At 58.7% G+C, this 10,670-nt stretch overlaps 1 protein-coding gene across 4 annotated transcripts in view; it reads right to left on the bottom strand.

Moving 5' to 3' along the window:
* GSE1 (Gse1 coiled-coil protein) overlaps positions 1–10,112 on the bottom strand; it is a 337,588-nt gene extending 327,476 nt beyond the window's left edge. For 2 of the 4 annotated variants that reach the window (XM_073554896.1, XM_073554895.1), the window contains exon 1: positions 8,317–10,101. In XM_073554896.1, coding sequence (XP_073410997.1) covers positions 8,317–9,906 — 1,590 coding nt within the window. In that variant the 5' untranslated portion in view covers positions 9,907–10,101. Of the gene's footprint in view, positions 1–1,218; positions 1,235–8,316 lie in introns of those variants that run through there. The other 2 variants (XM_073554894.1, XM_073554898.1) reach the window with 2 other exon arrangements.
* Positions 10,113–10,670: the final 558 nt, after the last annotated feature.

The raw sequence follows: 10,670 nt of genomic DNA on the forward strand, positions 1-10,670 counted from the left end.
GGCTGGTTACATTGCGCCCAACCTGTCTGTGAGGCACAGGCAGCGCACGTCTCCCTCTTCTTCTGGGGGTTTGGTACAATGTATCAGTGACTATAAAATCCCCAAAGCAGACAATGATTTACGAGGAGAGTCACAGTGACTGGGAGCACGTGAACACGGCCCATTAGGGGTTTTTTTGCAAATCAATTACAAAAATTAAAATAAATAAATAAAAAAAACACACAGATCCCAATGGTTCCCATTGCTTGGCTATTCCAGAAATAATCAGATGCGGCTGCCACATTTCACAAGCTTTCCTCATGTCGGGAGATGACAATAATCAGATCATTTTTGTGACAATGTTTCGGGTATGGTCAGAAGTGACCGGAGTGGGGCGACTTTCAGAGACACATATCATGTACCCCAGGGTTTTCCGGCCAGGACCCCGGGTGGTTTCCATGTGATTATAGGGAGTTACTGATGATCTATGTAAACCAACTATAGGAACCAGGAGGAAACAATCAGTAAGAAGGGTTGATGGTATATGTGGCTGACGCCTGCAACTGAGCATGGAGCAACCTAATAGTATCACCCAGAGAAAATCCCATTCAAGTACCTGCACTGCAGCTCACCCACAACCATGTAGGCGGAGGGGAATATTTCCCTGCGCACCCCAGACTTCCTGTCCACTCATTAATAATGAAGGCCATAGCCCCAGGCTGATACTGGGCATCCAGCTCTGACTCGGTAAGTGGACACTTGTTATCATCCCGGCATCTGCATCATTCTCTGGTGTCAGCCATCACTAGGCCCGGCTGCGTCCTCCTGGCACACGTGTATCTCTATTCTAAGGATGAGGTCAAAGTGACAGCTGGGTTGGATTCCTTCCCAGCTTGGACAGGGAGCAGAATCGCAGCGGCGGCTGCAGATGGGAGGACGGCGCCTTCTGCCCTTTGGTACGTTTTGGCATTTAGAGTATAATGGCGCACACCAGTGATACTTATCCCATTAGTTCTGCAGCACGTATATAACATGGACATTATACTGGGACATAAGAGCGCACAGACTGACGTATATACACTTTACCACTGCAGTCTGTCAAGACCTCATTTAGGGTGGGCTAACAAGCTGCCGTTGGTGCGGGGCTGGCGTGAGGGTCCAATGCCGCCATATCATGACTGGGAAGGTTTTGCATATTGTGCAGGTTTTAATGACGTGCACACACTTGACAAGCATTACCATATAGCAGGGTTCCTCAAGGCCCACCAGCAGGTCATGTTGTCAGGACCTCCCTTGTATTGTACAGGTGATGCAATTATCACCTGGGCAATACTAAGGAAATCCTGAAAACATGACCTGCTGGTGGCCCCTGAGGACTGGAGTTGGGGAACCCTGCCTTATCGTACATTTGGACAGGTACGTGACGTCCTCGAGCAGCAGCTAAACCACTGAGAATCCCTTGTTACATAGAAATGTCCTTCTTAATGGACAGCAAGCAGTGATTGTGAAAGTCATAATACCGTAGCTTTTTTTATTTCAATTTATCAAGTCTGTCCAGAAAGTGATCAGGGCGCAGCTTTCATTGCTTCACTATGGTTCTGGTAATGAAAGACGACCTAGCCATGTGAGCTATAACCTGTATCACACCTCTTGTGTAGCCCAACCAATCATCTGAAAAAGGTTTTTCTTTTTACTAAATGGTGTAAAAAAAAAAAAAAAAAAAAAAAAAAAATTTTTTTACACTATTTAGTAAAAAACAAAATAAAACTTTCTATCATTTTTGTTTTTCCGTTGGGGTTATCTGATTTTTTTTATTTTTTTTTTATGCGTTGGTGTAATTTGAATATGGGAATAAAAAAAGGTTTTTGGGTTTTTTTTTCAATTTCTTTTTGTTTAAGGAACATTCACACTGTTGTATTATTGCAGTATACAGATAAAAGCGTATGGCTGGGCTTTGTAAGTGTATAAAGATGGCAGGACCTTCGACAGCTGTAACAGCCTATCAGCACAATGGGGGTGACTGTGCACCCGAATCGGCGTACCACTCTGATCGCACCCCTTACGTGACACTGCCAGTCACCAACTGCGGCATCTAAACTGACACCGAAGCAATCAGAGACAGTGCCAACTGGTAATGCCTTTTATGCATGTGGCTCCTGATTCAATATGCCAGGAAGGGGTTAAGGATAAAGGCCAGCATGTCGGGGGTTAGTAGTCAGGAAAAGTGATGAATAATGACCCCAAGGTGGCAGGTTGTGGGATTGGTCTCGTGTTTTCCAGCAGCTGTCGGGAGATTTAGGGTTTTTTCCCTAATGCTATAATAAGAATGGCGCAGCTTGGCGGTGCGCCCCCCCCCCCCCGTGTCTGTCGCATCGTTGCGTTGTCTGGCGGTGTGCACCACCCGTGTGTCATATCGTTGCGTTGTCTGGCGGCGTGCGCCCCCCCCCTTGTCTGTCGTACCGTCGCGTTGTCTGGCGGTGTGCGCCCCCCGTGTCTGTCGTACCGTCGCGTTGTCTGGTGGTGTGTGCCCCCCCCCGTGTCTGTCGCATCGTTGCGTTGTCTGGCGGTGTGCACCACCCGTGTGTCATATCGTTGCGTTGTCTGGCGGTGTGCGCCCCCCGTGTGTCATATCGTTGCGTTGTCTGGCGGTGTGCGCCCCCCCCCCCTTGTCTGTCGTACCGTCGCGTTGTCTGGCGGTGTGCGCCCCCCGTGTCTGTCGTACCGTCGCGTTGTCTGGTGGTGTGCGCCCCCCCCGTGTCTGTCGTACCGTCGCGCTGTCTGGCGGTGTGTGCCCCCCCCCGTGTCTGTCGCGTCGCGTTGTCTGGCGGTGTGCGCCCCCCGTGTCTGTCGTACCGTCGCGTTGTCTGGCGGTGTGTGCCCCCCCCCCGTGTCTGTCGCACCGTCGCGTTGTCTGGCGGTGTGTGCCCCCCCCCGTGTCTGTCGCACCGTCGCGTTGTCTGGCGGTGTGCGCCCCCCCCCCGTGTCTGTCGTACCGTCGCGTTGTCTGGCGGTGTGTGCCCCCCCCCCCCCCCCCGTGTCTGTCGCACAGTCGCGTTGTCTGGCGGTGTGTGCCCCCCCGTGTCTGTCGTACCGTCGCGTTGTCTCTGGCGGTGTGTGCCCCCCCCGTGTCTGTCGTACCGTCGCGTTGTCTGGCGGTGTGTGCCCCCCCCCGTGTCTGTCGTACCGTCGCGTTGTCTGGCAGTGTGTGCCCCCCCCGTGTCTGTCGCACCGTCTGGCGGTGTGCACCTCCCCCCCCCCCCGTGTGTCGTACCGTCGCGTTGTCTGGCGGTGTGCACCTCCCCCCCGTGTCTGTCGCACCGTCGCGTTGTCTGGCAGTGTGTGCCCCCCCCGTGTCTGTCGCACCGTCTGGCGGTGTGCACCTCCCCCCCGTGTGTGTCGTACCGTCGCGTTGTCTGGCGGTGTGCACCTCCCCCCCGTGTCTGTCGTACCGTCGCGTTGTCTGGCAGTGTGTGCCCCCCCCCGTGTCTGTCGCACCGTCTGGCGGTGTGCACCTCCCCCCCCCCGTGTCTGTCGTACCGTCGCGTTGTCTGGCAGTGTGTGCCCCCCCCGTGTCTGTCGCACCGTCTGGCGGTGTGCACCTCCCCCCCCATGTGTCGTACCGTCGCGTTGTCTGGCGGTGTGCACCTCCCCCCCGTGTCTGTCGCACCGTCGCGTTGTCTGGCAGTGTGTGCCCCCCCCCGTGTCTGTCGCACCGTCTGGCGGTGTGCACCTCCCCCCCCGTGTCTGTCGCACCGTCGCGTTGTCTGGCGGTGTGCACCTCCCCCCCGTGTGTGTCGTACCGTCGTGTTGTCTGGCGGTGTGCACCTCCCCTCCGTGTCTGTCGCACCGTCGCGTTGTCTGGCGGTGTGCGCCCCCCGTGTCTGTCGTACCGTCGCGTTGTCTGGCGGTGTGTGCCCCCCGTGTCTGTCGTACCGTCGCGTTGTCTGGCGGTGTGCCCCCCCCCGTGTCTGTCGTACCGTCGCGTTGTCTGGCGGTGTGTGCCCCCCGTGTCTGTCGCACCGTCGCGTTGTCTGGCGGTGTGCCCCCCCCCGTGTCTGTCGTACCGTCGCGTTGTCTGGCGGTGTGCGCCCCCCGTGTCTGTCGTACCGTCGCGTTGTCTGGCGGTGTGCGCCCCCCCGTGTCTGTCGTACCGTCGCGTTGTCTGGCGGTGTGTGCCCCCCGTGTCTGTCGCACCGTCGCGTTGTCTGGCGGTGTGCCCCCCCCCGTGTCTGTCGTACCGTCTGGGAAAGCCCACGTCGTGCGCCCATCTGGGCCGTGTGTCGGGGACGGTTGCGTGCCGCCGGCAGAGGACGAGGTGGACGGAGATTTCCTTACGATATGATGGGGGGGTCATCTCCTCTTACAGCTGAGGTGAAAAAGAAGAATAAAAATGGTGTCAAAATCTGTGGCCAGCCCGTAACGAAAGGGGTCGTCCAATTCTGAGAATTCACGTTCCACTATGGAACTGGTGCGGACGGTTCACTGCTCCGTATATTAGCAGTGGAGACGTCTCTTTGTAGCCGCTCCGCCATGCTGCGAGCCTGACGGCGGCCATTTCTCCTCAGTAATTTGGTTTTCCCTCCCTGACTGGAAACCTTCCTGGCAACCCCTAGCAACCAATCAGAGTCCAGGCGCTCCATACTTGTCTCCAGCCCCTCCAATAGGATGAAAGCTGTGCTCTGATTGGTTGCTATGGGTTTTCCTGTCAGATGAGGGATAACTGAGGCGCCATCATGGAGGAGAGGTAGAAACGCCTCAGCGCGTCCTGATAATGGAGGTAAGTGGACGATGAGCCGCTCAGCAGTGGAGGAGAGGTAGAAACGCCTCAGCGCGTCCTGATAATGGAGGGAAATGGACGATGAGCCGCTCAGCGGTGGAGGAGAGGTAGAGACGCCTCAGCGCGTCCTGATAATGGAGGGAAATGGACGATGAGCCGCTCAGCGGTGGAGGAGAGGTAGAAACGCCTCAGCGCGTCCTGATAATGGAGGGAAATGGACGATGAGCCGCTCAGCGGTGGAGGAGAGGTAGAGACGCCTCAGCGCGTCCTGATAATGGAGGGAAATGGACGATGAGCCGCTCAGCGGTGGAGGAGAGGTAGAGACGCCTCAGCGCGTCCTGATAATGGAGGGAAATGGACGATGAGCCGCTCAGCGGTGGAGGAGAGGTAGAAACGCCTCAGCGCGTCCTGATAATGGAGGGAAATGGACGATGAGCCGCTCAGCGGTGGAGGAGAGGTAGAAACGCCTCAGTGCGTCCTGATAATGGAGGGAAATGGACGATGAGCCGCTCAGCAGTGGAGGAGAGGTAGAGACGCCTCAGCGTGTCCTGATAATGGAGGGAAATGGACGATGAGCCGCTCAGCAGTGGAGGAGAGGTAGAAACGCCTCAGCGCGTCCTGATAATGGAGGGAAATGGACGATGAGCCGCTCAGCGGTGGAGGAGAGGTAGAAACGCCTCAGCGCGTCCTGATAATGGAGGGAAATGGACGATGAGCCGCTCAGCAGTGGAGGAGAGGTAGAAACGCCTCAGCGCGTCCTGATAATGGAGGGAAATGGACGATGAGCCGCTCAGCAGTGGAGGAGAGGTAGAAACGCCTCAGCGCGTCCTGATGATGGAGGTAAGTGGACGATGAGCCGCTCAGCGGTGGAGGAGAGGTAGAAACGCCTCAGCGCGTCCTGATAATGGAGGGAAATGGACGATGAGCCGCTCAGCGGTGGAGGAGAGGTAGAGACGCCTCAGCGCGTCCTGATAATGGAGGGAAATGGACGATGAGCCGCTCAGCGGTGGAGGAGAGGTAGAAACGCCTCAGCGCGTCCTGATGATGGAGGTAAGTGGACGATGAGCCGCTCAGCGGTGGAGGAGAGGTAGAAACGCCTCAGCGCGTCCTGATAATGGAGGGAAATGGACGATGAGCCGCTCAGCAGTGGAGGAGAGGTAGAGACGCCTCAGCGCGTCCTGATAATGGAGGGAAATGGACGATGAGCCGCTCAGCGGTGGAGGAGAGGTAGAAACGCCTCAGCGCGTCCTGATAATGGAGGGAAATGGACGATGAGCCGCTCAGCGGTGGAGGAGAGGTAGAGACGCCTCAGCGCGTCCTGATGATGGAGGGAAATGGACGATGAGCCGCTCAGCGGTGGAGGAGAGGTAGAAACGCCTCAGTGCGTCCTGATAATGGAGGGAAATGGACGATGAGCCGCTCAGCAGTGGAGGAGAGGTAGAGACGCCTCAGCGCGTCCTGATAATGCAGGGAAATGGACGATGAGCCGCTCAGCGGTGGAGGAGAGGTAGAGACGCCTCAGCGCGTCCTGATAATGGAGGGAAATGGACGATGAGCCACTCAGCAGTGGAGGAGAGGTAGAAACGCCTCAGTGCGTCCTGATAATGGAGGGAAATGGACGATGAGCCACTCAGCAGTGGAGGAGAGGTAGAAACGCCTCAGTGCGTCCTGATAATGGAGGGAAATGGACGATGAGCCGCTCAGCGGTGGAGGAGAGGTAGAAACGCCTCAGTGCGTCCTGATAATGGAGGGAAATGGACGATGAGCCACTCAGCAGTGGAGGAGAGGTAGAAACGCCTCAGTGCGTCCTGATAATGGAGGGAAATGGACGATGAGCCACTCAGCAGTGGAGGAGAGGTAGAAACGCCTCAGTGCGTCCTGATAATGGAGGGAAATGGACGATGAGCCACTCAGCAGTGGAGGAGAGGTAGAAACGCCTCAGTGCGTCCTGATAATGGAGGGAAATGGACGATGAGCCGCTCAGCGGTGGAGGAGAGGTAGAGACGCCTCAGCGCGTCCTGATAATGGAGGGAAATGGACGATGAGCCACTCAGCAGTGGAGGAGAGGTAGAAACGCCTCAGTGCGTCCTGATAATGGAGGGAAATGGACGATGAGCCACTCAGCAGTGGAGGAGAGGTAGAAACGCCTCAGCGCGTCCTGATAATGGAGGGAAATGGACGATGAGCCGCTCAGCAGTGGAGGAGAGGTAGAAACGCCTCAGTGCGTCCTGATAATGGAGGGAAATGGACGATGAGCCACTCAGCAGTGGAGGAGAGGTAGAAACGCCTCAGTGCGTCCTGATAATGGAGGGAAATGGACGATGAGCCGCTCAGCAGTGGAGGAGAGGTAGAGACGCCTCAGCGCGTCCTGATAATGCAGGGAAATGGACGATGAGCCGCTCAGCGGTGGAGGAGAGGTAGAGACGCCTCAGCGCGTCCTGATAATGGAGGGAAATGGACGATGAGCCGCTCAGCGGTGGAGGAGAGGTAGAAACGCCTCAGTGCGTCCTGATAATGGAGGGAAATGGACGATGAGCCGCTCAGCGGTGGAGGAGAGGTAGAAACGCCTCAGCGTGTCCTGATAATGGAGGGAAATGGACGACGAGCCGCTCAGCGATCACCTATGTTTTTTTATTTTTTCAGTCAGGTAACAATGGCGGCTGGGAAAGTGGCGTTTGGCCTGTTGCTTTCATGTATTTGCACCATAAGTGATATAAATGTCGGATGGTGGTGACAGGACGGGACGCTATAACGGGAGCAGTAGAGCCGGGGAAGCCTCCGGCGTCATACTGTTGCCATGACAACTGTGGCCCACCCCTCCGTCTCCCCTTGCTGTCAGTGAATGGGACCCTGTACTGTCGCTCGCGCCACTTGTCACGGTCTCCCCGACGTTGTCTCTCCCGTCCGCTGCTCCGAGACGCTCGTTGAATAATTGACGCAGGGCAGGTTGGCAGCAGCCAGGCTGGTCCGTGCCCCCCGTCACAGGGATGTGGTTACACAGGCTCACCCCCCCCCCACTCATGTTGCTGCAATCCACAAATACACAGGGTTTCCTACGCTAGGTGACAAGGGCCTGGCCGTCGCCCCGGGGTATCATAGCGATGGAGTCTCAGGAAGCTCCATTCCTGGACGATCTCGATGCCTTACTTTCAAGACCTCTGCTTGCTGCCAGTGAATAGAACCCTCTTCCACCAGCCATGGCTTTCACCCAATCTTTAGTCCCACGGATTTCGCACAGAGAAGGCGCCGGCGCGGCCCCACGCAGACTACCCCGTCGTCTGTGGCCACGGCCCTGTTCAGACCCACGAGGAATCTAGTCTGCGCCCGACCTCCCAGCGTCGTACCGCCTAGTCCGACACGTGCGAGCAACGCCTCAGCGGTGCGAGAACAGATCGTTTGCCACCTGGATGAAGTGTTCCCGTTTGCTGGCAGCAAGCAGAGGTCTAGAAAACAGGGAAGAATTAGAATAAAAAGTGAGACATGTATAAAGCTCAAGTGGCCGCTCACCCACCATAGCCAGAAGCCTGGCGCCATGCTGCCACGTGGTCAGGACTACTTACAGTCTGGTTGGCGGCTGCTGATCCGCTGTGTGACGCCACGTCTGCGCCCGCCAGTGCCAGCGGCTTACACTCTGTACAAGCTCCAACAAGTAGCTGTTTCCCATCATCCACGAATATGGTGTGGGGGGCACGCCGTGCCAGCAGGAAGACGGGCAGCCGGGCCAACTGGACGCTCCTCAGCCCCAGCAGGCGCCGCTTCTCCTGTCTGCAGAAGAAGCAGACGAAGGCCTCCACCTGGTACTGCCGCGACCACGGGCTGCTGGGGTGCTGGCTCTTCATTTCGTGCTGGAACCATTGGCTCAGGAGGTCGTGGTAGCAGAGGCCGCAGGTAGACACCAGTCCGGTGGAGTCGGCGGGCCGGGCCCGCGGGGCCGGGGGGTAAACGGTGAGAAACGGGAAGAACGGCTCCTTGTCGGCGTACCGGCTGGGGGGGTTAATGCTCAGCTGGTACTCGCCTCCCGGTCCGAGTTCTGCCCCGCACACATAGCAGATAGAGGTGGGCGCAGAGCGGGCGCCGGCTCCTGCCCTCGAGCTGCCGGGGGCGGCCTCGGCCCCACCGAACACCTGGTGGTATCTGCTCAGGAAGCTCTGGACCGAAGTGATGAGCTCGTCATCCTGCGCCGCCCGATAGATGGCCCAGATGTCCTCCAGAACCCCGTGGCACTTGCGGCAGCTCTGCACCTCGCCCTGGTGGGTCACCCCTCGGGATCCGGGTGGGCATGGCAGCTGGGCGATGAAGGGGAAGTGCATGGTGGCCTTGGCACTGCCATTGCTGATCCGGGAGCGCACCAGTCTGCCTTGGGTGGCACAGTCCTCTCCGCACAGGTGGCACACCCCATTGGGGTCACGCAGTCTGGAGGGGGCGCCCTTCTCCGCCTCATGGAGGGGCACCACGTACAGGCGCTGGAGCACGGGCACGTTGGCCAGGTCGAAGCTGTGCCACTGCTGCATGAGGGAGGAGAAGCAGCGGGCGCAGGAGCGGGCACTGCCCCCGGGGGAGATGGGGCGAGCGCCGGCCGGGGGGCTGTGCAGCCACAGGAAGGGGAAGAAGGGCTCCTGCGGGGCGCGCTCCTGCTTCTGCACGTGCAGCGTGCTGCCCGCGCCCGGGGCCCCGCACAGGTAGCAGCGCAGCGCCGGCACCTCCTCCTCCTCCGGCCGGCAGGGGGCGCTCTCCTCCGGGTCGCTCAGCGGGGTGTCGGACAGCTCGGAGTCGGAGTCGGGGTTCCAGTCTCTGGGGGTGCCCCGGGCCCCGCCGCACTGGTAGGGCCTCTTCAGCCAGTACATGCGCTTCTCCAGCGGGGTCCGGCTGCGCTCGAACGCGTCCCACTGCGCCCCGAGGAAGCGCTGGCACACGGCGCACACCCGGGCGCTGCCCTCCGGGCTCAGCGGCTCCGCCCCGGGCGCGGGCTCCTGCTGCTGCAAGAAGGGGAAGAAGGCGCAGCCCTCCCGGGCCGGGCAGCGCACCGGCAGCCGGACCTCCCGCCCCCGGGGCACCCCTCCCCCGCAGATGAAGCAGCACAGCACGAGCCCGTCCGCCGGCTCCACCGCTGCCATCAGCCGCTGCTTGCGGGAGCGCGGGCCGTCCGTCATGGGCCCGCTACCGAGCCATCGCCACTTCTGCCCAACTTTCTCCGGGGGCCGCTGTGCGCTGCTGAGGAGGAGCCGCCCCCTCCGGGGCTCCTGACGGTCTCTGCGCCCGGAGTGGGGAGCCCGAGGATCGGCCCCCGGCCCGCCCCCTGGCAGAGCAGCACATGGCCGGCCGCAGGGAGGGGGCGACGGCTGCTGCGGCCAGTAACCCCTGCCAGCCTGCCGCCCCAGGTACAGGCTATAAAGGGGTGCAGCCCCATGCAAGAACGGTACACATGATGCGGGCTGCAGCCCCATGTAACGACACAAGTGCTAGAAAGGGATGCAGTACCATGCAAGAAACATACAGCTGATGCGGGCTGCAGCCCCATGTAACGACACAAGTGCTAGAAAGGGATGCAGTACCATGCAAAAAACATACAGCTGATGCGGGCTGCAGCCCCATGTAACGACACAAGTGCTATAAAGGGATGCAGCACCATGCAAGAAACGTACAGCTGATGCTACCTGCAGCCCCATGCAAGAACAGTACACATGATGCGGGCTGCAGCCCCATGTAACGACACAAGTGCTATAAAGGGATGCAGTACCATGCAAGAAACATACAGCTGATGCTACCTGCAGCCCCATGCAAGAACAGTACACATGATGCGGGCTGCAGTCCCATGTAACGACACAAGTGCTATAAAGGGATGCAGCACCATGCAAGAAACATACAGCTGATGCTACCTGCAGCCCCATGCAAGAACAGTACACATGATGCGGGC

The sequence above is a fragment of the Dendrobates tinctorius genome, unplaced genomic scaffold (assembly GCF_039654945.1).
Source record: "Dendrobates tinctorius isolate UK_male_01 unplaced genomic scaffold, ASM3965494v1 ptg000214l, whole genome shotgun sequence".
Classification (NCBI taxonomy): domain Eukaryota; kingdom Metazoa; phylum Chordata; class Amphibia; order Anura; family Dendrobatidae; genus Dendrobates; species Dendrobates tinctorius.